At 38.1% G+C, this 27,207-nt stretch overlaps 1 protein-coding gene across 12 annotated transcripts in view; it reads right to left on the bottom strand.

Annotated features, from left to right (window-relative positions):
* ubr5 (ubiquitin protein ligase E3 component n-recognin 5) overlaps positions 1–27,207 on the bottom strand; it is a 65,490-nt gene that overhangs the window by 22,267 nt on the left and 16,016 nt on the right. For 7 of the 12 annotated variants that reach the window (XM_077221514.1, XM_077221506.1, XM_077221508.1 and 4 more), the window contains exons 10-34: positions 21,085–21,204; positions 19,769–19,879; positions 18,968–19,122; positions 18,239–18,356; positions 17,716–17,900; positions 17,513–17,622; positions 16,361–16,473; positions 15,955–16,098; positions 15,108–15,219; positions 14,867–15,021; positions 14,572–14,769; positions 13,803–14,013; positions 12,911–13,037; positions 10,567–10,718; positions 10,386–10,481; positions 9,651–9,774; positions 9,470–9,567; positions 9,231–9,385; positions 8,357–8,448; positions 7,664–7,810; positions 7,350–7,468; positions 3,224–3,350; positions 2,986–3,115; positions 956–1,116; positions 89–328 (exon numbers count right to left, since the gene is read on the bottom strand). In XM_077221514.1, the coding sequence (XP_077077629.1) occupies positions 89–328; positions 956–1,116; positions 2,986–3,115; positions 3,224–3,350; positions 7,350–7,468; positions 7,664–7,810; positions 8,357–8,448; positions 9,231–9,385; positions 9,470–9,567; positions 9,651–9,774; positions 10,386–10,481; positions 10,567–10,718; positions 12,911–13,037; positions 13,803–14,013; positions 14,572–14,769; positions 14,867–15,021; positions 15,108–15,219; positions 15,955–16,098; positions 16,361–16,473; positions 17,513–17,622; positions 17,716–17,900; positions 18,239–18,356; positions 18,968–19,122; positions 19,769–19,879; positions 21,085–21,204 (3,500 nt within the window). The remainder of the gene's footprint in view (positions 1–88; positions 329–955; positions 1,117–2,985; positions 3,116–3,223; positions 3,351–7,349; positions 7,469–7,663; positions 7,811–8,356; positions 8,449–9,230; positions 9,386–9,469; positions 9,568–9,650; positions 9,775–10,385; positions 10,482–10,566; positions 10,719–12,910; positions 13,038–13,802; positions 14,014–14,571; positions 14,770–14,866; positions 15,022–15,107; positions 15,220–15,954; positions 16,099–16,360; positions 16,474–17,512; positions 17,623–17,715; positions 17,901–18,238; positions 18,357–18,967; positions 19,123–19,768; positions 19,880–21,084; positions 21,205–27,207) is intronic. The other 5 variants (XM_077221511.1, XM_077221515.1, XM_077221512.1 and 2 more) reach the window with 1 other exon arrangement.

The following is a 27,207-nucleotide window of genomic DNA, read 5'->3' as shown; positions in this document are numbered from 1 at the left end:
ACACTCTTAGATCCAGTAAATGAAAACCAGTTTAAAAAAAAAAAAAAAAAAAAAAAAAAAACCTGTGTGCGGCCGACTAAAGCTTCACCTGCTGGACTGATCCGGGGAAGGTCGTGGTGGCAGCGGCTCCACAGAGAAGAGCTCTTCACTGCCCTGCACAGCATCAATGCTGGTACTGGCCAGAGTGAAGGGCGCTGTAGGACGAGCGATACCCATGCGCACCGGCACAATCAGGGACTCTGCCACATTACAGAGCTCTTCCACTGCATACGGCAACAGCGCCTGGAAAACACGCCTGCACTTCCCGATGGGCTGAGGGATGAAGTTGCTGAAGGAAATACACAGGAGAGAGAACGTGAACAGTGTGATTATTCTTTAGAAAGGCTATACCATGAAAAAGTCTGATGTAACAAACCAATGGTTTATTCATTAACTGCATGAATGCACTGAGCTGTATAATGTCCGTTGCATATTGAAATCTGGGCTCGACAATAAGGACTGCCTGGAGTAGTCTTTTAACTTTAAATTTACACAAAATTATATAAAAATGGCATCCTTGGTGAGTATCCTTGTAAACAATCAGTTATGTCTTAAATGAATGTAAACAGCTGAGAAATAGAAGGCTTGTGTACCAGTATATTGGATCCTTGCAGTTCTTAAAGGGACAGAAACCTAATATTCTTGCTGCGGTTTACCAGCAAAGTTGAGATCAGGTTATCATTTAGAGGCCTTAGAAATTTGCGTATAAAATATAATAAAGTAGATTTTATAGGGTTAAAAAATCAACATGAAGCATGAACGACTTTGACTTTCAAGATAAGGTCATCTTTTTTTGTTGCATAAAGCTTTCGATTTCATATATTGCTTTTAAAGTCAATATTTTATAAACTCCCTTTTCTATTCTCATCATCGTGACTGACTACAGTACAAAGCAAAGTTCAGTAATAAGTCATACTTTTTCTTCTTGGAAGATGCCATCTCCACACTGAGGATGACAAACACTCTGGCCACAGAGCGCAAGAACCTCCGTGTGACATTGATGGCCTCCTCCCTGCGGCCGGGGGTGTATTTATTCTGTAGCTCCTTCACCAGGGTCCCTAACAGAGTGTCAATAAACTGTGGAACAACAAAAACAAGGGAAGAAAGTTAGCACAACTGAATGAGTTGAATAGTACAAGAAACGTACAACAAAATGAAAAGGCAAGCTAACAAACCTTTATGCATTACAAAGTTCCCACAATTTTTCCATGACCTTTTCATTTCTCAAATAAATTGGATCAGTTTGTGAAAACTCAAAGAGAGCCACAAACGTGACATTAGCGTAATTCAAAATATTTACATATGTGGCTCTCCTCTCCTTTGTCAACAAGTGGATTCAGAGCCAAAGCATTAGCAGCGCCGCCGGTCGCAAGAGTGTTTTTATGAAGAGGCCGCAAATGTGCACCTTTCGGACCGCGCATCATGAACCGGATTAACCCTGGTACTTCGGTACCACCGGTACTTAAAAGCTGGTACCGCAACGGTAGGGGTGGGCGATATAGCCTCAAAATTCTATCACGATATTTCAAGAATATTTGCAATAATGATATTTATGACGATACAAACATTTTTTTTGTTGTTGAAAATTTTCTTATGTTTATGTCGCCTAAATGTTTGCTCACTCATTGCGTTTTTACAAAGTGGTAATTTTGTTGTTAAGAGTTTACACAACACAAGGAAGCTTGATTTCAATCTTTGAATAAAATGTTAAATGTGTGTAGGTCTAACACCAGTATTCAGAAATACTACAGAAAAATAATACAGTAATCAAATGTAAAATAACACATAGTGTTTAGTTCTGTTTCCTGATTAAATTAAATACATAGGCTAATAATTCTCATTCATTACAATTAAAGCTATCTTTTGTTGTTTTGATGACAACATTAATGACAGACGCATTGCCTATGGCTGCTGTCACTTTTACAGCTAGTGCACGGATCCATTGCTGTTTTCATTATACTGTCTGTCACAGTCACATGCGTTTTATACATAACCGACTGTGTTTATGAGTATACTTACCAAGACCGGAAGTTTTACACAATTTTGTTTTTCCCCCCATTAAGCGATATAACCGCGAAAAATTACTTTAGTTTCTCGCGAGCTGTAGCCTACTCTATGTATGCACGCAGTGCAGCTCTCTCAGAGAGTGCGCGACTAGCTTACTGGATAGTTTAAAACCGCTTGAATGTTTAAACTGATAAGAATTAAGAAGACTTGAAAATTATAAACTTTAGTGACGATGCACTGATGGCCCGATTGTGCAAGAGACCATTCAGTCATGTCCCGACTCCTAAACCCGCGCGAGAGAAGACGCGCGTCGGCAGCCCCGCTGAACACTCAAGCTGTTTGTGAAATTGCTAAATCGTCATCGGAGGCTAACAGGCTGCTCTCGCGCTCAGACAGGTGTTGTTGTGCGTGCTAGGGAACGTAAATGCGCCATACGTCATCGCGTCGCTATATCATTGATATCGCGATATGACACTTTTTTATCATGTAAAAATGTATACCGGTATTATCGTGGACGGTATGATATGGCACACCCCTACGTAACAGTTTCATTTTTTTAGTACCAACTTGTCAAAAGACCCGGTACTTCGGTAAAACTCCTCTACATAATAGTAATATTAGCTGATGAAATATTTAAAAGCAGATAAATATTTTACTTTTTTTGACAGTTATTGAACTGATTCAACACTGAACTGACCTTGAGCTGAATGACACTATTGTCTTCTGCAGAGTTTCTCTACAGCAGAATGACTCATATTTGAGGAAGTTTAAATCATTTATTGTTATTTTTTGATTTTTATGTTAAAGCTGCTTTGAAAATCTAAATTGTAAAAAGCGCTGTATAAATAAAGGTGACTTGACTAGAGCAGAGCATAACTTCAAAAGTATACAACAGAGACTTTTCCAAGTATGGAAAGAACAACTGTTTCTTCAACTCACAGTGATATCTGGTGCACACTTGACAATGAGGCAGTGTGTAAAACAGTCCAGCCTGATGGTGCCGCTCTGCTGGTTCAGGTACATCTGCTCCTCCGGTAAAAGGTGAGCGATTCTGCTGCTGGCGCTTAGCCTAGAATGATAAAACAGAAAAAAAAAAAAAAAAGAAAAAAGAAAAGTCATGAAAGCTGAATGGGTCCAATGAAATTTGGCTGCTGTGATAGTTAAATGTTCTACGTACGGGTCTTTGTTTTCCTGAGAGCCAAACATTATCATGGACTTCAGCGCATTCCAGTCCTGCAACACACGCTCTAGAGCCAGCTGGGCAAAGCGTGGAGGCTCCAGGTCATGATCTGGCATATCAGAGTCTGAAAGACAGAGACACATTAAAAAAAAAAACACGACAACAAAACCTTCTCAACGAATTGTGCATAAAACCAAAGACATGTTAAGAAATACTTGAAAAGTTTAGAAAGTATCTTGAGAGCATTTCTTTATTTTCATGCACCGTGGGAAAAGTTAAGAATAATTCAAATTCTTGAAAATAATCTTCTTAAAAATCATTGTAAATAATTTATTAAAGTTAGGATAAAATCTAGTTCTTAAATCCTCAAAGGCAAGATGTTTAATGAATTTAGTGGGTTGTTTCTAATTAATTGTGTAATTTAGCATTACAACATGACACTACATATGCAGGAGTTGGACAATGAAACTGAAACATCTGGTTTTAGAACACAATTTATCAGAAAATGTTTTCAGAAAACGCCCTACACCATTACTGACTCGCCCCTCAAAAATATTTAGATCCGGTGATTGTGAAGGCCATGGGAGATGTTCAACTTCATCAAACCATTCTGTCACAAGTCTTGCTGTGTGTATTGGTGTATTATCATGCTGATACACGGCACATGGTCCTCCAGAATGGTTTGGTTGTCCTTAGCAGTGACGCGTCCATCGAGCACAGTAGAGAATGCCATATTGCCGCCCATACCATCACTGATCCACCGTCGTGAAGTCTGGGTGTTCAGTCTCTTTGGGGTTTCTCCACACCGTAACTCACACGGATGTGGGAAAGACAGTGAAGGTGGATTCAGAGAATACGTTTCTCACATTTTCCACAGCCCAAGATTAGCACTGTTGGCACCAATGACACCGGCATTTGGCATTGGCGCGAGTGATCAAAGGTTTGGCTATAGCAGCCCGACCATGAGCATAGACTCTGGAGCTCCTGTCAAAGTTTTGGTGGAAACAGGAGAGTCGAGTAGGGGTGGGAATCTCTAGGCACCTCACGATTCGATTCGATTAAGATTCAGAGGCCTGCGATTCGATTCTAAAGCGATTATCTGAATATTTGTTTGTGTGTGTGTGTGTGTGTGTGTGTGTGTGTGTGTGTGTGTGTGTGTGTGTGTGTGTGTGTGTGTGTGTGTGTGTGTGTGTGTGTGTGTGTGTGTGAATATAAATACTTTGCTTTAAAAGTACAAAGTAATGACCCATAAAGAATTAACGTACAATATATTTTATTAACATTGCAAAGAACCAACAGGAAAATAAATGTGTGCCTGAACTAGCAGCATACTTGTAGTAAATTAATAATATAACAACAACAGGTGTTCTGACGATTCATGCTACCCATTGAGATGTGCTATTTACTGGTGCATGTGCAGACTCATTTTTCTTCTGCTTACCACGCCCATAAATCTATGCATCCTTGCTGTGGAGACTTGTAGGAAACTTTGACAGGTCAAAGATGAATATTTGATGATAATTTTTACTTTTCACACGTTTTAAAAATAAAAACAGTACATTATACTATACTCTTAACTTCGAATTTTATTATAATTTTATTTCATATATCATTTTTACTTGTTATATCAAATGTGATAATTGCTAGTTAATTTAAAATATCAAAATATGCTCCCCATACACTTACCCTGATTAAAATGAAATCACGATGTCATAATATTGTGAGATTTATACCATTATGGAAACAATAGAGAATGAATCAACATTATCTATGATCGATTCGCGTTTGGGTGGCATTTTTCGACAAGGCAGCAGAAATCATCTGAACACCGGTACAGCCCAGAGCCATAGAGAAACGGCTCTGGTACAGCCGAGTGTTTTTCCTCCTCTGGGTGGAAACGTGTCATATGGCTTCTCATATTTGTCGTGTTGCCGAGATATTTTAGTTTTATTCCACAAAGCTTACAACTAGTGTGGCTCTTGTCCAGCTCCTTTCCCCCTTCAACTTCATAGAAACCAAAATATTTCCACACGTCAGCTTTTAACGAGGAGGGTGTTTGGATTTCGCGCTCAGCCATCGCGTCTCTGTTATGTGCACACGCCACAGACAGACGGTCCGGGCACTGCACTTCCGCGCTGCAGAGTTCCGTCTTTTGTGTCCCGTCAATATTCCGTCATTATAAAATTTTTTTTTGGAAAATCGATTTTTGACATTTGTGAATCGATTCAGAATCGTCCACGTCCGAATCGCGATGCATCTAAGAATCGATTTTTTCCCCCACCCCTAGAGTCGAGGTGCATTTAATTCTGCAGCGAGTTGGGCAGCTGTGGTTTTATGCTTTTTGGATACAATCCAGGTTAGTACCTGGACATCCCTTTCAGACAGCTTCCTCTTGCATCGGCAGTTACTCCTTTTGGATGTTGTTCGTCCTCTGTGGTGTATGCCGACATTACCCTGGATACCAGAGCTCTCGATACGCAACAAAGACTTCCTGTCCTGGTCACAGATAAGCCAGCGAAACGCACGCCAACAAATGGAGATTGGTCACCAGGCCGCGCATATATAGGAGTGAGTGAAACCAACAATACATTGGCCAGTGTTTCGGTTTCATTCTCCAACACTTGTACATATTTACTCTGAAGTGACAACAGTGATCTATAATGTAAAAAAATGATTGGTCATGATTACGCATGACTGCTGACTTAAAAATTCAGTACTAACAACTGGAGACCTAGCTTTTAATTTGATAATTATGACAATTTTCAGCAACATTCAGCACAAATGAGGCGCTCATACATATGACGCAATCACCCCAGAAGCGTGCACACAGACAAAATACTCATTCACACTAGAAAGAACACAAGAAAATTAACAGATCGCTCCATCTTGAGACAGGCTCTTTAAAAGTGAAATTATTGGTGCATTTAAAAATATGACGCTGAGAGCTAAACACCCATCAAGTCAGTCATGAAAAAATAGTGTGCGTGCTTATGACTGCATTAATCTGAAGGCAGCCCAAAAATACGACCTTTGAAGTGTTTTTCCATTGAGTTGATCATTGTCTTTGCCAAGAACCGCCATAAAATTATGATAAACCCAAAGCCTATAATTTTCTTTATTAAGAAAAATAAGATGTTGTAAAGAAAATATTTATGACATTAAGAATTTCAAAAAATGCACATAAGATTGGTTCCAAAAAGTCTGTAAGAATGTACCTTAGTCTAAACTATATGATGTAAACTATATTATCACCCAGCTCTAATCTGCTAAATGTGACTAAGGAATGAAGATATTAACACATTATAAAAATTAACATCATGATTTCCTGTAAAGCTGCTTTGAAACCATGTGTATTGTGAAAAGTACCATAAAAGGGCCTGTTTACACCTAGTTCTTTCATGGATTTCTTTGATCAGATAACCATCCGATCGTGAAAAGACCAGGTGTAAAGGCCCTGCGAAAAGCTTTCGAGACGTTAAACTCAATCACTCAAAACCACTTCAGGAGTTGGTTTGATACGTATTCCAAATGTGTAAATGCATCTGGTTGTTGAAACCACATATGTAGATTTTACTCCTCCAAAAATGTACAAAAAAATAATTAAATTAACGAGTGAGCGTGTTATAGGCTATATGATGTTATAGCCAGATTTGACAGAGCTACTGAAGCGCGTATAGCCGCAGATGAGTAGCTAAGTATCTCTTCAGCAAGCCGACATGCAAACTCGCAGACGCTCAACACACAATCATCTTTATCAAAAGTAGTGAGACTTAATTATATCTTACCAGTACTGATGCCGCTCTTTCTCCTATTGCGGTCTTTGATCTTGAAATTAGCTGATGATAAATAAAATGCAGCTCATATCTGTTGCTTTCGTTGACGTGAGCTCCGTCAAATTTGCATATAGTGTGGGAATTGAAAACCGGATTTATATCAGTTTTGCGGAGACATATTTATGTGGCCAAGTGTAAATAGAACCGTTTTAAGAAATCAGATATCCATCCGATCAGTAAAAATTCATTAAGTGGCCAGGTGTAAACAGGCCTAAATCAATTTGACTTGACGACTTTAAAACGACTTTTGTCAATCCAGCCCCAGGTCACTTCCCTACTCAAAGACACACCTTCAGCGCTGGCAGCCTTCCGGTTCCTGTCCTCTCGGATGCGAGGTGGTCGATACTGACAGTGTTCTACACTTTGCCTTGCAACAGTCTGCACCAGAAACAGCAAAATGTGCTCCCCCCTATCAGACACAAACAGAGAAGAAAAAAATAGTTCAAGGCGCAGAATGGGTAACATGTCATTGGGGCAACATTAACCTAGGATGTTGCCCCAATGACCCCATAAAATGGTATGGCAACAGAAATTTGGAGGCAGTAATCAAAGGTCTTTTTCCTTTTTAAACAGCATATATTGCAATATTTTTTAGTTAATATACCTGCTGTTGGGAGTGGTAACCAGATTAGTGGTGGTCAGCAGTCTGTAGAGCAGATCCAAACGAGCTGCTTTCTGGCCCGCGATAAGAGTCTTGCATTTACACTTCTCCCAGCAGTCACAGTATGCGGTGGGAGACGTTCTCTTCAGTCTGGAGAAGAAACAAGGAGCATGCATTACTGTTTTAAAGCCTAGCGAACTATGTTGCTATCTTCTAATCTAGAGGGTAGAGTAACTGAAATGTAATGAATATATGAAAAAAAAATATATATATATATATATATATATATATATAATTTTTTATTTATTTCAGTTTTAGTACTTCAACTTATTTTATTTCAGTTAATTGCCAAGACCATATTTCTAATTTACATTTAAGTTTTGTCAAATATTTATCTCAGCTTTATTTAAGTTAACTATTTTTGATAGATAGCTGGTGTGTGGTGGAGTTTTTGGTGCAATATGGCTGCCCTCGCATCATCCAGGCGGATGCTGCACATTGGTGGTGGTTGAATAGAGTATAACTCCATATGTAAAGTACTTTTGAGTGTCAAGAAAAGCACTATATAAATTTAACTAATTATTGTTATTATAGATGTAAGATAACAATAACAACACTGGTTGCAATGCATTCAAGAATTTCCTACTTCTAGGAGAATGCATGTGGTGAAAATTAAAGTGTCAATTTTGCACTCACTTGCAGTCATGACCCTTGTGGCAAACCCTGGCACATTCAGTGCAGCAGCACAGTGACTCCAGCAGGCCACATGTTCTGCACTCAAAGATATCCTGCAAACAGACAAGTTCAGTTAATCACACAGTGCCACTCTATGAAGTAATTTAGATCAGTGCTTCTCAACTGTTTCTTAAATGTAAAAAATACATTTGAAAATATCTTTTAAAAATGTAGCAAAAAAAAAACCTTGCATTCATACATTTATGAATAATACCAAACACTTTACATTTTTTTACATAAAATACATTAAGCGTTTCCTAATTTTCAATGGTTAAATTTAAGCAGACAGCAATTCATAACTCATCATGGTAAACAAACCATGTATATATCCTTTCTGCAAATTAACCTGTATTTTAACGTCATCACAACCCACTAGCTGAGAACCACTGATTTAGATTAATTACACTGGTGGCTTGGAGGATCTTTGCATTGCTCATTGACCCTTCTCACTTTTCCAAGGCTCTAAGCAGCAGGCATTGTTGGGCAAACATATATATATATTATATATATATATAGCGCTGAACGGAAACTACAACAAATTATATTTTTGTATTTCCATTTGCTCCAATATCAAAAGAAAAATAGCATTTTCACAACTTTCACAACCCCAAAAAAATGGAGATTGATTACATTGGTCAGAAGAGAGAAAGATGTGAAATTTGCTGTCACGCAGCAGTGTTCGTTGTTTGTCATTTATTGCCAATGAGTTATAACACAAAGTATAGCATTATAAATGTATATGATTTTTTTTTATTATTATTGAATTAACTATATTGATATGTTGATAACTCTGAAAACACAATCACAGTCTGCGTAAAGGCTGTGGCGTTTGTACCTGGTTGATGTGTTCTGCTCCAGTCCAGGTGAAGCTGCAGGTGTCGTTACAGCACAGGACGTAGAGGGGAGAGTCATCCGGATTGGTGCCTGAAGGACAGATCATCTCCATGAACACAGAGGCTGCATCTTCTTTCTCTCCAAGACCCGGTTCACCTGCACAAGAACACAAGATCCTAAAGGTCTCTGAATGTTTTGAAACACACATCTAATTTAGTTGAACTGCATCGATGTACTTACCTTTGGCTATTTTTTGTGCTGCTTCTAAAACAGTAATGGCTGCTGGGTAAGCTCTCCCACTCACCGCCAACATGAATGGAGTCATTCCACGAGCATCCCTACCAAACAACAGCAATACAAACACTCAAAGACAGCTAAAAAGAGATTGGCTATCATTTAGAGCTGCGGCAGGGCCACTTACTTGGCAGAGAGCAGCTCTCTTAAATGAGGTCGCAGGACGACGCTGTCACACATTAGCTTCAGTATCAGGTGAGCGTTGGCCTTACGGTCTTTAGACTCCACTACTGATGGTTCAGATGAAGGTCCTTCAGAAGACACAAGAGAGATTGAAAACTTGAAAAAGAGCAGTGGTTCTCGAATGGATGGATCTTGACCCAAAAAAGGTTTGCAGGTCTATTCTGAATCTCAGTATCAGGGTTATTAATATGTTATCTAAAACCATTTTGATACATGAAATAAAATATACATTAACTGATAGATATATATATATATATATATATATATATATATATATATATATATATATATATATATATATATATATAATTTTTTTGTTTTTGTTTAATCTAAATGTAAAAAAAATATTCAGAGTTCACACCACAACTACAACATATAAATCACTTTCGGAATGATTTTTCCCAGCTATTGAAAGATGAAAAACTTTAACAGCCAATCAGAACCCATCCTGCTTTAAAAGCCTCAAGCATTCAAAGTGGCAGACAACAAACGCACTGAGAAGCAGAAGAACACCATCCATTAGTGTGGAAGCTAATATAGTTATCTCTCTTGGAGTGAACAGCCCTTAACACTGTCTGATTGGGACACCACTTGATGTCCAAAGCAAAATCTAGGTCCTGGAGCAAAAACAGCTGAGAACCACTGCTGTAGAGAGTCCTATGGAAAGCGGTTCACGTACCTGGGATGGTGGAAGTGCTGGGTCCCTGGTTGGTGCCTGTGGAAGCAGTGGTAAGGGAGCCCACTGCAGGGGCCAAGATGAAATCAATGTCACCATCTAGCGGAGAAAATGGTTTTGTAAGACATCAGGCTATAGCATGCATGCAATATATCTGTTACGGCCCAAGAACTGCTGAACTTACCAGGATCCATTGGTGGAGGGTCTGGTACCCAGCTGGGAGGCGCAATAGGGGGTGAAACCGGGTCTTGGTGGTCGCTGGAGGAAGGGCCAGATTCATGGCGGCCTAAACCTGCAGCGCGGAGGGAGCGCCTCATCATCTCTCTCAAGCGCAAGCTAGAGAAACGAGAATAAAATCAAAAGTGAAAAGACTTGAGTTTTTTACATTTGGTTGTCGATATTAGGGATGGGCATGATTAATCGACGATCGATTATTGATCATTAAGAATTTCGTCGATCACGTTAATTTGTTATCGATTATCATTAAACTAATGCTGCTGCGTTGCGTAGTGTGAGTGGAAAGTGAACGTGTTCCCCGGGCTGGTCAAGTTAGCGCGGAGGTACCTGTGCATCCCGGCAACGTCAGCCCCCTCAGAGCGGGTGTTTTCAGCGGCTGGACTGAAGCCTTGTTTACACTCGACGCGTCCGCACGAGCGCGAAGGTGAGCGCGGCAAAAATGACGTCATTGCGGTATTCGGTGTTTCACAGGCGAGCGCGTCGAGTATAAACGCCTCGTCTGTTTGGGGAGGTGCGCGCGCAGTCTGTGGAGACTCGCGCTGCAGAGCCAGGCGAAAGTGTAAACGAGGCTTGACGGTCAGGTTGCGGTCGCGTCTGACCTCAGATCATGTCATCAACATGCTTATCTTTCTCAACAAAAATCAGTAGACTGGTGTAGAAGTTGTATGTGAGTTACTAGTTATTTTTTATGAGGCTTTGTTAAGTAGCCTAGCCGAATTGATTGTTACAGTAGGTAGGCTAATCTTTCTCACTCTCTTTCTCGACTCCGTTCTTGGATAGTTCTGAGTTACATTTTGACAAAACCTGTCAGATCTAAGTATTATTATGTTTTTGGTTAAGTTATTGTTTAACATGATTTTTTTTATTATTTATTATTTTGGAACAAACGAGGGTCTCTGTTTAAGAACGCAAACTCGCAGCTGCAGGTTCCGTTGCTTTCGAGCACCGCAGCGCATATATCTTCAAGTTTAGCCTAACCGAACGTCCAGTTTTACTGCCACAAGTTGATCATCTTGTAATAAAGATCCAATCGAGGAAAAACGCGCTATATTTTTGTATTTTCATTGCATTTTTAATTTATAAAAAGTATATAATATAAAAATAAATAATGAATTTGAATATAAAAATATTAATGATTAACGATAGTCGATCGTTAATTCTCCCGACGATCGACTAAGAAAATTTAATCGAATGCCCATCCCTAGTCGATATTGTACAAACAATATAGCCTTGCGCTTGCAATGCTAATAAGCTCATGGGTTTGATTCCCTGTGAATACATTAACTGATAAAGTGTATACTTTGACAGGCTTTCTGCAGTTTTAAAATAAATATAAGACTTTAAAATCTTTTTAAAGCAACACCAAGGAACTTTTCCTCTGCGGTCGCCCTACAGGTTGGATGCGTAATTGTCCATTACCGCTGTCGTAAATAATTTAGCCTACCGCAGCCTACTGTCGCACGCGCACGCTCGCTGTTTATCCAGCTTTGGAATCAACAATGGCCAGAGACAAGGTAGAGTATGAGGCATGATTTTATGAAAGACATCACAAACGAAGAAAAACTATGTATGCCGTAAAGCAGTCGAATTTTGTAGTTCTTTTTGCTCCGGTTACTACCCGAAACCCGAAGTTACATGGTGCCAGTAAAAGCGATACAGACCACGTCAGGCTATGGCAGACGTGTCATTTAAGTCGATGTACCATCACAATGGTCTTGGAAATATATTATGAAGGTTGAAAAACTGCATAGTGTTACTTTAAGGCACAAATAAAATGAATACTGTATATCCATAAAGAGAAAACCCATTCAATCTCAAAATATCTCAAGATTCTATTTAATTGAACATGTTCACAACTAAGTTTAAAATACTCAAGACATGTTTCATTCGATATACAATTGATTTATGCCTTAAATTTAAGAGCTCTTAAAATTATAATTATGACTTTTGCTATACCATTTAAGATATGATTTATTGTCCTCACATTTGTTTAATTCAGTTTAATTCAATTAAAGGTTAAGGACCCATTGAAACCCTTCTTGAATACAAATGTTAAAAAGCGGCTATGGTTAAAAGTGTCTGGCAAATGCATGAATGTAAATGTAATATAATTAAGTAATATAGATCCTGTGTAACAACTGTAATTTATGCATTTCCATGTGGTTCGGCTCCATTCTTAATTTTCACCAAAAATCTTTTGAGTTTGTGTAAAATTTAAGAGCATTTTTGTTTTTGTTTTTTGGGGGGGGGGTGAAATGCTTTTCTGTATCCCAGTGAATCTGAATACTGACCCCCGGCTGCTGGATGACCCTGTGCGGTTCCCGGAGCTGTTGCTGGATACCACTGAAATGGCATTGGCAATGGCCTCAACCGCAGACAGCCTCTCAGCGAACGTGTTCCTTTCAGACCGCTCTGCTTCTGAAACACATCGTACATCAATGAAGTCATCTCAGGCTGGGTTTCATAACCATCTAACATCAGCTGTGTTCCAAACCCTAATGTGCAGCCTCGCTTCTCATCTCAGAAAACTACAAATTATCTATAAAGCTCCCAATTATAGTGATTGTCATCAATTAAAATAAATAATTAATAAAAAATGATTTTAAGTTATTAATAAAAAAAAGTAAAAAAAAGTAAAAATTGTTAAACTAGAAAAAAAAACATTTTCTTTACTTGAAATAATACCAACATATTAAAGAATTACATGTAATTTACCAAAGGTTCAAACAAAATGTTATTTTAGAAATTAGGGGGGGGGGGTACTAATCGGTTTTAATGAATGATTCAATGACTCATTCCTAAAGACTTCATTTGTTTCATTACCTCAAATGATTTATTCAATAAATAATTATTTTCAAAAGGTGAAAGTATTTCTATTTTTTTCTCTCTCTATTTTGGTCGTTACCGTATCCCAGTACTTCTGGTATAATTTGAATTACTGTAACACAGAAATAATGATCCTGTGTGGTTGTTTGAAGCCGTTTCATATCTGTGGGTCAGTGGCAGAGTGAACGCAGTTCTGAATGTTCGGTGTGATCGTACTTGTCAAAGGTTCAATGGACACAGCCGAATCGATGTCATTAAGGAATAAGATATCATATCGAGACTGTTATCCTTTAACGATTAATAAAGTATATAATATATAAATTATACTAAAATAACACTATAAAAGTGCAAGCTAACCTTCCTCCTCCTTGGTTTCCTTGTTGCTGACGGGGAAGCAGACGGAGACGCAGGCGTGGAGGACGTTGCGGTTGCCGTCACAGCGGTGGCTCAGCAGAACATCCAGAGCGTGTGGGTTCTGCTCCAGCAGCATTGCTTGCTCCAGACTGATCAGGTATTGCCTGCACGCCTCGTAATCACAGCGCAGCACGTGCTGCATCAGCGTCTGCTTCTAAAACGCAAAAAGCAAACAATATATTAACCGGAAATCTTTCTGATTAGCCAAGGTCATAAGTCTTAAATATCTTTAGTTTTAATTAGGGCTTAATATTGTTAAACTTCAAAAGGACATTATATAATGCAAGTTGTAAAAGTGATTTTTTTAACTCCCACATCTTTTTTGAAAGAACAGCTGGAAGTAGTAAATTTCAAAACATCTTTGTGTATTTTGGGATTGCTCATAATTTAAAGTCCTTCATTATGCAGAACTTTTCATTCTGATTATTATTTGTGTTTTGGTTACTCAAAACTGTATCTGGCATTTAATTTAATATTTAAAATACATATAATTTCATAATTCAATATATACAGTTTGAAACAGAAATGTAAAAATCATTTACGTTTACTTTGTGTTAAAAAATTAATTTTGCTTGTAAATTTCTCAAGGAGAACCAATTATTTGATACATTTTGGATGCACCCCTGAAGTTTTTTGTGCACTTGTTTCTAAATAATGTTTCAATTTTTATAAATGAGTAATGTCTAATCTTTAACAGGCCGGTGTAGTATACCTCCACAGCCATGATGATGATGGCTGCCTTCTTTTTGATTGTGGAGTTAGTGGGAAGGTTGGCAAGCGAGTGAACTCCCATGCCTAGACTGGCAATAGGCGGCAAGTCTAGCCAATCAGGGTCACGTATTCCACCCATACAGTCTTTAGCCATGGGATAAATGGTGCCGTTACCATCCCTCAAAATGATGGGACTCTCCTGAGGATATGGAAACATGAGAAAGTTAAAACAGGCAAAGAGAAATGGAAAGTCTCCTCAGGTGTATGAAACATATCAGGCTGTGTAATGGTCTCACCTGGCCAGCAGTGAAGATGGCCACATTACGCTCACTCTGGCCGAGAAAGGCCAGGTTACTGGTAGGGAAGTGATTCTCCTGCTCGGCTTTGCCGGTGGCTAAGTCAAAGACACAGTACCGTACCCAGCTGCCTGTTTTCAACACAGCATGAACTCCTGCAGGAACCAAGACATTAGAGCCGTCAATGACAGGGCAAATTCACAACAAAATGAAGTCTGATAAATCTGAAAACAGTAGTCACCTTTGGAGTCAACATTCACAGCTAAAATTTCTGCTTTTTCTGGGATACAAAGTTTTTTAAGTGTGCGCTGAAAACAGTCTGGAACTTTTGGTGTTCCACCAGTTTTAACAACCTGTTCAAAAGGGGAACAAAAGTCTCCCAGTTAAAAATTCAGTTTGTTATCATATTTCAATATCTATACAGACCAAAGGTTTTCAAACTGGGGTCCAGGCACTTAAAATATATTTTGTAATATATATAATTTTAATATAATATAATATATTCAAATACATATAACACACGCTTAACACAATGAATTCTTTATCGTTTACCAATATAACCATTTAATTCTGCTTTCTAAAGACTAGTAAGACATCATGATTTTTATTGTGATTATTTTAAACTATTGACCAAAAATGTACATTAAGAAAAAATAAATTACATGAACAATTAAACAGTTCTGTGAAAAGAGAAAACAAGTATCTCACATACGCGGTCAACAAAATATTTTCCAGATAATACTTTAACAATTTGCTTTAGTACAATGATAGTATAAAAGTATATTTAAATATCTCAAACAGTATGTTGTATATAAAATAATCTACAAAACATACAAATGCCTTTATATTTTAGGATGGTGGTCCCTCACCTAGAAATATTTAGGGTCCCTTGACATTCAAAATTTGATATAGCCAAATTTAACATTTGCAACATTAAAAATGACAATTCACAGCCTGAGAGCATTTTGACAACAATAATTTAGGCCTAAAATTGTCAATTCATCCATCAAAATGGCATTTTGAATTATCCACCAATGCTTTTTGCACTGCAAATGAGTGTACTTTTACAGCTGCAAGTGTGAGTTTACCTGTAGCTCATCTATTCTGAGCAGTCGACAGTCTTGCAGCAGTGAGGAGGGGTCAGAGTCAGTGGGAGCTGCGCTCTGGCTGCTCACGCTGCTCGACGTCCCTGGAAATTTCACAGCAACATATGCACCATCGACTTTTAGCACCTTGAGTTCAAAAGAGAGAACTGTTGCAAATGAGGTGTAATAGCAAAGCACAGACCAGAGATAAAACAGACAGGAACATCAAGTGTCAAGAAAAACACAGTATGCTTATATAAAGTCATCTATTATAATTGGAAATTCTTATTACATGAAAAGGTTATGCATTGCAAAAAATGAAGATAATTAAGCACAGTGGAGAAATATAATTCGCTTGTAGTTATGTCTCCACTGGATCAAGCTGGCCGACGTGTACGCCTGCACCCACCTTTCCCACGGGGACGTTTTTAACGTCCTCCACGAAAACGACCTCTCGTAGAGGCCACTGCTCCTCATTCACCTTCTCCTCTTCTTTTGGAGCCGGTGTTGAGCGCCTTCGCTCTGTAGCACAGCGGGTAATCAGTCAGCAGAGACAACACTGCAGCCGCATCTTAGTATCTTTTGGCATCTCACAAAAGATCAGCCATGAATGTTTAAACGGCTCTAGTTAAAGTCAGCTGTAAGCTGAAACTCTATTTCGGCAAGCCACCACTGGTGAATAGGGTAAAAAAAATAACTAATAGATATCACAAAGCTTTCCCAGTGGATTGATTACATTAAGAATTGCAATATATATATATATATATATATAACAAGTTTTCTGAAATGGCATGTTTAATTATGTAAATTACACATTATCCAAAGAAATATGCAGTAATTTGCATACACTTTAGTCTTACTGAACAGAAATCAAAAATAATGCCTGGATTAGGCGAAGTTCAAAACTCCCGTTTCATTTTGTTTTAGAGTTAACGTTTATAACAAGAGATTTTTGATATCACTTTTTAAATCACTCCAGAAAATACTGTCAGAAAAATAAATTTTCACCATGTTTTAGGAATAAAATGTATAAAAGCAGGTGAAGGATATATAAACACCCTGCAGTAAAAAAAAAACCTTGAGAATACAGATAAGAATAAAACCATAAAGTTTGCTGTATGTAAAGCTGCTGAAGTGGCGATTTCAGAGACTCAGTGCAGGAAAAGAAAACGTAAAAGATACGTACTGCAATTGAAATCTACAGGAGCAAAAGGAGTGCAATAAAATAAACACTTAAAAATGTATTCTGCAAGTTTTTTTACTAGTCTGAATAAATATTATGAAAACCAAATTGTCCTTAAACTACAAAAAAAAAAAAAAAAGATGTGAGAAAGGCCACGAGAGTAAAGCGAAACATGCATGTTATAATACATGCAGACAAACCAAATCACCAAAAATGCAGCACACGCCTAATTGGGAGGGTGACCATTTCATTAATTACTAATTCCGGGCCATCATTATTGTCAAGCTATGACTAGAACACTTATATTAAAGAAAAATTAGCAAAATGGTAGTAGAAATGCACAGGGTAGTTTTTGGGCCCGCGATTCAGTGTACATACTATAGGGCAGAGAAGCACTGCTAGCGATGGAGGAAGTGTCACTGCATGTGGACGCTGGTGAGGGCGGAGGGCCCATTTCCGTCTTCACCAGCTCTGGCTTACTCTCAGTCCTGACGACAAGAACAAGCACACTCATCAGCATCTTATTTTTAGCATAAATACCTCGGTGCAAGTGTATGGCCATAGAAAAACAGCCATCTTACTTAGTCTCCTGTGTCTTGGTGTTCTTCTCCATGTTTTTCAGGCTCTCGGGTGAGCGGAGCTGGAAGCGGCAGCTGTCGTTCATGTTCCACACGGACTCCAGCAGGACGCCCACTTTAGGGATCCCCGCGTTCACGGAGAAGGCCACGGCACCAGCGTGATATAGAGGGTTATTCCTCAGACACACCTAAGCGAAGAAAGAGTGCAAATCGTAGCATTTGCGGTTAAAAAAAACAAACTTGTTTTATCATACTGCAATATTATCGCAAATGTAATTAATAGTTCAGCCCTATCTCAGATGCATGGTCTGTGCCAGCTTTGCAGTGTAAAGATAAAATGATATCAACAACACCAAAAGTCATTAGTAACAGCCTATAGTATTTTGATTGATTGATTGATTGCTTAAATAAATACATACAAGGATTTAACAAAAGATGATACAGATACATTTAATATGGCAATTATAAAAAACTGATTTCTACAAATAAAGTACATTTCTGCCCTCCCCCAAAACATGTTCCTCACCTGAGTTCCTACTGTGATGTTGGGTATAGAAGAGATGCCTGCACTAGACTTTGGCTTCTTGTTCTTGGCTCTGGCCTTTTCTAGCATCTTTTTTCGCTGACTAAAAGGCACAACACCCCTGGAGGAAAAAGAAATTCAGAATTTATTCACAGATAACAAGCACAGTAGCTCAAACCAGGGCTACACGATATGGTTTGTGTAATTATCAAATCTCGAAGGCTGCCATTTATATGAAATAAATATATGCACTGTGTTTTTCAGAGTGAAGTGTGGCACTGTTTTCACACGCGAGCAGCTCATTCGCCGTTGTTTGCAGCCTCTCAAAGTGGCTAACTTCGGATTAAATGCTCTGCATCATCTCTGCATCTACTCTTGAGTTTGAGTCACTTTAACATGCATTTGGGAACACGTGTCAACCACCTACCCAAACTTGAAATGAGAAGCAATGTTTGAAAATAAAGAAATTAAGACATCCATGAATAAATATTACAGTTGCAATGTAAAAAATTAATGTTTTTTTATCTATATATTTATACTAAACTAATATATTTGCTATTTTTCTTAAACGCATTTTTTAATTTTATAGTGAAAAATAAAAAATATATATTTCTTGTATTTTTATTTAGTATTTTTTTATTTAGAAATAATTATCCAGCCCCCAGGCGTGTCCACAACATCGAATCTGGCCCCCTTTAAAAAAAGGTTTGGACACCCCTGCTGTAAACTCACCACCAGTAAAGGCTGCTCTCCAGCTGAGCGCAGGTATACAGGGCACAGCAGTGCAGAGAGACAATGCGCTCTCCCTGCAGCTCTGGGAACGTTTGTGCTCCATGTTCTAGTTTAGCAGCAACAGTGCTCAGAGTTTCATCCACCCATGTCGCCACCTACACAATACAGATTGGTTAATGGAAATATGAGGTCTGAGGACATTTTTGGTACGAGACTGTGCGTCATTGATTTTTGCAACCGGCTCTAGCACAATCTTAGGTTACACTTTATTTTAATGTATCCTTGTTACAATTACAGATTTAAGTACCAAGTAATATTAATTAACTACTTGAGCTTATTATAGAGTTAAGTTTGATTTACGGGTATTTGCATGTAATTGTGCATAATTTATAGTTATTACTATAGTAACTACAAGTGTAACAAACAAAGTAAAATAAAGTGTGACCCAATCTTACTGTAATCTTCCAGCTTTTGTCATATGATTTTCTTCTCACCCACTCTCATAAAATGTCAGTAACACTTTACAATAAGGTCCATTAGTTAATGTCAATGCATTACTTAACATAAACAATGAGCAATACATTAATTATAGTATTTATTAATATGTTACTTCATGTCCATTAAATATTAACAGATACAAACTTAGATTTCAATAGTTTTAGGAAATTATGAAATTAACATTAACTAAGATTAATAAATGCTTTAGAAGAATTTTCATTGTTAGTTCATGTTAACTATTGTAGTTAACTAATGTTAACAAAGGGAACCTTATTGTAAAGTGATATCACAATGTCGTCTTACCTTGTTATTCTCGGTGGCCACAGTGGCTCGGATACTGTTGGCAGACAGGTGGGTGATCTTTTCATTGGTCAAGCCAAGGAAAGGGACACGGGGGTGATGTATAGAAGGATTCTATGAGAGCACAAAAGACTTAGTGTATCATATATATGCAACAGTTTATTGAGCCTTTTCTATTAACAGTTCTAAATTTCAGCTACAGTGCACATGAAAACAATTCATAGTGCTCTCTACTCCAGTGCTGTAATCTAACAGACACCCGGGAGAAAGGAAAATGATTTAGAAAGCACCATAAACTCCAGCAAAATAGCCATTTTATGAAAACCATAGACCTTTATCTACAAATAAAGTATAATAATGGGAACATTGATCTTGAAGAGAGTGTCATCGTGTTACTGTCGTAACCGAACGCGATGCGCTGTTTGAATGCTGAATGGAGAATGATTGAGGAGAGATGAGTTTCCATTAACTTTAACTTAATGACTTAAATATTCATTTTTACCTCGCATTATGCTATCGAATGACTTTAGAAGTCTTAGAATATAGTGCACGAAAACCTTATGGTGCTTTACAATGTTTTTTATGCCTTTAGTGGGGCTTAACAATAACACAATAGTATGCACAATATCGGACCTCACTGAGAAGCTGAAGCCGGGGCGGGATGATTTTTGGTGTAGCGGAAACACTGCGCTTTGTACGATCCAGATTGTTTCAAAGCAGCTTTACAGTAATAAACAGAAAAGTAATAATCAATGATGCAAGCAGAATTCTGCTGTAGGGGTGTGCAATATATATAGTCTAAGATATATATGTGTCGTATGTGTAAATGCATCTAAATGCCACTTCAGATGCAGATTCTGTGTATCTTCTGCATTGCAAAGATGAATTTTGTAGTAGTGATTTCATTTGAATGGTAACACCCATATTTTGTGTATTATTCTAATTGAATTTATTTATTAAGTGTAAGAATTTTGAAATGTGATGCATACTTTTAATTAGGTCATAAAAAATGGCTTTCTAAAAGGTAAAAATAAATTTAAACTTATTAAAAAAGGTAATTTCTTTCACTGCTGTTAACTAACCAAAAACTTTAGGAGTCAGCTGTCCACAGCAGTCCTAAACCTGCCAAAAGTACCAACACAATAAAACACTCAGCAAAATATAATTTAAGTATCGTTAGATAAATTCCCAGAAAATAGATATAATTGTGTCAATATCCCACACCCCTATTCTGCCTTAAAGCAGGTCTAAAAACACAACAGCATCATTGATCAACTGAGGTCAGTTCAATCTAGTCTGATATGCATTGCGAATCTTACTTGTGCATTTCTGTAAGGTTCAGGCTCATTCCACTTCCACTGGTAGAGTTCTCCTTTGGTACTGACGGCGATCAGTTCCGAGTACAAAGCCCCAATGCTGACAAACTTTGTTACGTAGTCCTAAGGGATCACACAACCAAGGATATAGAACTCAGCAACTATACAAATAAATTATTTATTAATAACTAAATGAATCCCAGGAAATTGGAGACTAATAATCTAAAGTGTTATCCAAGCAGGCTGGCCATTAAATTGAAGAGTCAAATAAGGATGTGCAAGATTATAAAAAATAAAATTTTTAAAAATCTAGTTTAAAATGCTCATGCCAAGTTCAGGGATGCAAACACATGTATGGTCAAAAAAGAGAGAGGTTATCGAAGCCCTCGCCCCGCAGCAAACATCCATAATTGTGATGAATTTAATCCTTTGTAAGTTATCATTTTGCAGTGTAAGATTACAGTTAACACCTTTAAATATTACATAAATGTTTTATGTATTTTTTAGTGCTGTCAAACGATTCAAATATTTAATCGCGATTAATCGCATTAATGCCATAGTTAACTCGCGATTAATCACACATTTTTATCTATTCTTAATATCCCTTGATTTCTATTTGTCCCATTATTTTTTCTACTTTTAATGCTCTTATCAACATGGAAAAGTGGATCAGCAGTAAGTTTGTTCTTAGCTGTGGTATCCATGTGCTTCTGTCTGAAGTCATCCATTGTAGAGCTTCGATCGGGCCCAAAAAATCAAGCCCGACCCGCGGCCGTGCACATTGTGTCCGAGCCCAGCCCAGCCCGACACATAAACTGTAATTATGAGCCCGAGCCAGATTTAAACCCGACCATTTTTTAATACGTGGGTCGTTATAACTGACGTTCTTAACTACTTTCTATGTTACTTTCTCCCGCCCGCAACATTTTTGTCCCGCTCCCGCTGGCAAATAGACTTTTTTTTGTAGGCTACCTCCAAATACTTTCACCTACGTGTCGCTACCATACACATCAGCATAAATGCTCCTGATACATTATTTGTTATTAAAGCATTAACACACAAACCACTGTTATAACACAAAAGCAAGCAGCCTACTGCATGCATGGTTTGGCATGACTGAATGCGCGCAAAGTGCCCTCCCTTAAAAATTCCTAAAAAGCTGACATCAGTTCATCGCAATCTCACACATCTGTGTTATTATCAATGAAGCTGACTGCACATTGAATCTTTCATAATATATACACTTTGTTTGTTATAATTAGAGGATTTGCCAGCATACAGAATTCAGCACTGAACAAAAAGTCAGTTTTGAGCGGTGGGGGGAGTCTATTTTAAATGCATCTGATTGGCCATTGCGTTCAAGAAATCAACACATATGTCTGTGATTGGCTACATCACTCAACGCTGCAAACATGTTATAAAAAGAAACTCTGGCCTGTAAATCGTTTCTATTTTTTTAGTTGTTCTTGTTGCTTTTCTGCAACATATGAATAAAAATATATTAATTTCTAGTTTGCGGGAGTCCCGCGAATCGTTTTATTCTCCCGTACCCGCACACAGAGTGTGTGCATTACCGCCCGCGCTCGCACTCTGCCATCAAATCTAGCCCCGCGCTGCACTCTATGGCGTTGAGAGTGCACGTCTCTAGATCGGCGTCTCGCGCAATCCTCTCAAAACGTAACGTTAGCCTACTCAGAGAATGGCTAATATGGTCCTACTACTCTTTGGCCGACGCGTAAGCCCAAACAAGTGTGTGCGGCGTACCTGTTGTTTTGTTTACGGTCTAGCTATCCGGTGTGATGTTGCATGCAACAGCATGTGAAAAAAACTACAAAGTTTGCTAGGCCAAAAAGAGCGTTAATCTCGCGATAAAAAAATGACGCCGTTAAAACGGGTTTGCGTTAATGCTGTGAATAACGCGTTTAACTGACAGCACTGGTATTTGTATTAAACTTAATGAGTGTATAAATCAGCAGCAAAAAGTAATTCTTGAAAAAATCTGCACAGTAATTTTATAAAAACTAAACATGTTAATAAAAACAAATTACTATTGGTAATCATGCAATCATACATTTCACAATTTTATATTTATATATGAATGTCAAGAATTCAGAAGTGTATATATTTATATAGCCTATAATACACTACACAGAAATAATATACAATTAAATTATACTTATTTTAAATGTATTGTGCAGGATAGGTATAAAAAAAATATAGACTTTTAATAATCTTTCAATGCGCAAAACCATGAACGCTTCAAAACAGAGTGCACAAAGCGCGTATGCGCATCGCGAGTGCAGAATGATGTGCTCAAAGCAACATGGAGTCACAGTGTGCAGCACTGCGCTGCACAAGTGCGCATTTAAAAGTTCACGGCACAAAACGAAGAAATGTCGAGCGCACAAATCCTAGTGTTTATCTGTCCAACAGCTTATTGATCATTTGTTTCTTCACAGATTTAAATTCCAGTTATTGTGCGTTTGATGCCGATTCATAGTCCTTGTGCTAACAGGCACGGTAGCGAGTCGTTTAAAAACAGCAACAAACATAATATACAAATACACAAAATAAAGTAATTTTATGCAAATCCACAGCCTTTTATCTACAGATCAAGCACTATAATGTGAATATATCATATTGGAGAGAGTTTTACTGTGCATTAGGGTTGGGCGGTATAACGGTAATATCGTATACCATGGGGTCTTAAAATAGCAACGGTATCAGTTTCAATACCGTCATTACCGGCACTTATATATAATATATAAACAATTTATTCAATGCCTAAAATGCTTATGTATTTGTTATCAAGTGACAGTGTGGAGGAGAAAGAGAGAGAGAGAGAGAAGGGAGAGTCGGTAAATACTGACGAGGCAATTTGTAAATGTTGCAATAAAAAAGGTGACCACGAGAGATGGAAACACCTCTAACCTAATGTCGCATCTCCGAAACAACCACCCACTCACTGCTGCGAGGATGCATTTTGCCCCGAGTTCATTAAATAAGCGCATTAGTTTATATTTGTTAAAATATTATAATGTAATTTTTTTTTACGTTGATAATGAAAACTGAACAGCACGAGTAAGATGGGATGCATCGGGAGTCAGACATTGACCACTTAATTAAGTTTCATTTTGTAAAAGGCCTTTCTTTAAAGTGAATTTCGTTTTGTATAAATTGTATCTTAATTTTAATAATTTTTTTATCAACCAATTGCCTGGATTTAATAAATAAGAATCAAATATAGCAGATAACATAATCATGGCATGATCGTGCGCTGTCCCGCCGCGGTCACTTGAATTGAAATCTCATCATAAATTAACCGAAACTCAGTGTATGTCTCACAGACATGACAGATAGGCCTATATCTAAATAAAGCTTGAAATTTCATTAAACGAAACAATTCAAAACGAAAAGAAATAGGCCACTCGCTGATTATTTAATCCATGATGTGCATTTCTCTCTATGCGCGTTCATACGGAAATGGCGATCATCAAATTCATTAAACGAAACTATTCAAAATTAAAAGAAATAGGCTAGCCTACTCTCTGATTATGTAATCCATGATGTGCATTTCTCTCTATCGTTCACTATGGAGATGGCGATTCGTCAATTTCTCTAAACGAAACAATTCAAAAGGAAAAGAAATATAGGCAGCATACTCTCTGATTAATCCAGGATGTGCATTTCTCTCTATAGGCGCGTTCACTACGGAGATATCAATCGTCAATTTCTTTAAACGAAACAATTCAAAACAAAAAGAAAAAGGCTAATCTATACCTTCTGATTATGTAATCCATGATTTGCATTTCTCTCTATATATGCGCGTTCACTAGGAGATGGCGTCAACTTAAAGCGGCACTATGCAGGATTTCTGTTTTTGTCAAACAGCGATGCCTAGAGTTGCTGTAGAGTACTTGTATTTAACGTTACTGTCGTAAACACCACTCACGCAGAGCGTATGTGCACTCACGGCAACTGCACTTCATAATAATAAAGTTGCCTACTGCGTTAAGCTTACCTGAGCCTAAATGCCAGATGACACCAATAAAGTGTATCATGTACGTCGCATTATTTCGCAGGGCTCTCAAGTTTTGAAGACAGGCAAGAGTGACATCCAGCCGACAGTTACATTTTTGTCATTGGTTGTTGCGTTAAATCTTACCCAGATACAATAGTGCTATTTTCTGATTGGCTATTGTGTAGCTCGACGAACAACACCAGAGGAGACGCACTTGATTTCTGCCGGTTCCACAGTGAGAGCGGCGCGGCCAGAGTTTTGGCATATTAAATATATTACAAATAGTTTTTCAGCGTGAGAAATACAATGTGTGGCAGAGAGCGTGACAAAAGACCGAAATGAGTGACTGTCACGCTCAATGCGTGACACTTGAGAGCCCTGATTTCATAACAATGTCCGTTATGATGTTGTTAGACATGATTATTGCAATTTATCATAATAGTTTGCAAAATGCGCTGATTTATACTATTTACAACATGTAGGCTTATTTATGTCCTGATAATTATGTGAGATATTGACAACTGTTCTCATGATAATCGCAGGAATCAACTTTAACAGTGAAAGCCTGAGCGAGTGGGACTCTTGTCCGGTTCCTCGTGCTGTCAGATTCTCGTTTCCTTTTTCTAGACTCTTCCGACCGCGCTTTACTTTGTTTTTTTTCGCCATTCTGCGAACGCAGTTTCGATGTTTACTCGTGTCTGATTCCTCGCTCGGTCAGTCTGCCATTTCCTCTTTCTCTGTTCCTCCGACAATGCTTTTCTAGCTTTCTGCTTCTTATATGCCAGCTTGGCCATGGGACGATAGTTGTTCTTATAGCTAGCCGTATCCTGGATGGGTGCGTGTACGCGTGCAGTGCCGTAAAGCAATTTGTTACCTCGCGAGACCTGATGTCACACGATACTTCCTAACACTGAGGTCGGCGGCCTAAAGTTGCAAGGGTGGTTTTGTGGCTCACAGGCACCAGGGGGGTGCGAGACGACCACCGTTCAACACGAAATCAGTAATATAAACATTAAAATATCTCCAAAGCTGTTCGGTTAAGGTAAAAAAGTTACTTAGTTCTGCTTTAATCTTTGCAGCACTGACAGAAAAGTTGTATTAATAAAAATCAATGGACGCGGGTCACCGGATTTACAAATGCACTTGTTGATTGTTAATTTAATTTAAATTAATTAATAAAAATTAATACTTTAATTGTCATAATTAAAATAATTAAATATTAAGTGTCCCATTTTTGCTCATATATAAATAGTATTTATATCTACCACCCCCTCAGCACCTGGGTTAAAAAATTATTTGGCGCCACCATATTATAACGGCCCACGTATTAAAAATAGTCGAGTCTAAATAGGGCTCCAGCTCATAATTACATTTAATGCCATCAGCCGGGATCAGACACAACGTGCACGGGTTGGCCTTGATTTTTGTTTTGGTTTTTTTTTGCCCGATCTGGTATTCAGTTTCTGAACGGTGTAGGCACAAGCCAACAGTTTGGTGACGCTGTCTGAGCCTTATGTCATAATTTTTAATTAGTCACAGTAATACCGTATACCCCGGTAAAATAGGGAGGAGGTTTGACGGTATCAAAATTTGGATACTGCCCAAGCCTACCGTGCATCCTGCTGTTACCGGACGAGGCGCGCGCGCAGTTTGAATACTGAATGGAGAATAATTGACAGCCGCAGAGGGAAAACGAGTTCCCGTAAACTTTCATTTAATGATGTAAATAGACTTCTGTCCCTCACATTAAGCTATGGAATGGTTTCAGATGACTTTGTGAAATTATAATAAGACCCTCTCAGTCTCAGACCCAAGTCACCCAAACCGACGTGAAAAAAGCGTGAGGCGCCGAAAAGCGTGCTGTTTGCATCCCTGCAAGTTCTTAGAAAATGCAATCTTAAATTGGTTTCTGAAAAATGCTTATACCACTAAAAAGTTGTGATTAAGGTTGTTAACTAAAAATAACAACCATTTGTTACTTGAATAGAATCATCATTACTTAAAATAAAATATTTTTTCAAATGTTTTATTTTAGCAAGTTGCTAAGGCAACATTTCTCATTTTCAATTAGTTTAACTTGAAGTACTAAAATAACTAAAACTGAA

Source organism: Siphateles boraxobius, unplaced genomic scaffold (assembly GCF_051911475.1).
Source record: "Siphateles boraxobius isolate OS27281-9 unplaced genomic scaffold, OSU_SipBor_1 84, whole genome shotgun sequence".
In the NCBI taxonomy this organism is placed as follows: Eukaryota; Metazoa; Chordata; class Actinopteri; order Cypriniformes; family Leuciscidae; genus Siphateles; species Siphateles boraxobius.
Note: the sequence above shows the minus strand (reverse complement) of the source record. Positions and strands in the feature narration are given on the sequence as shown.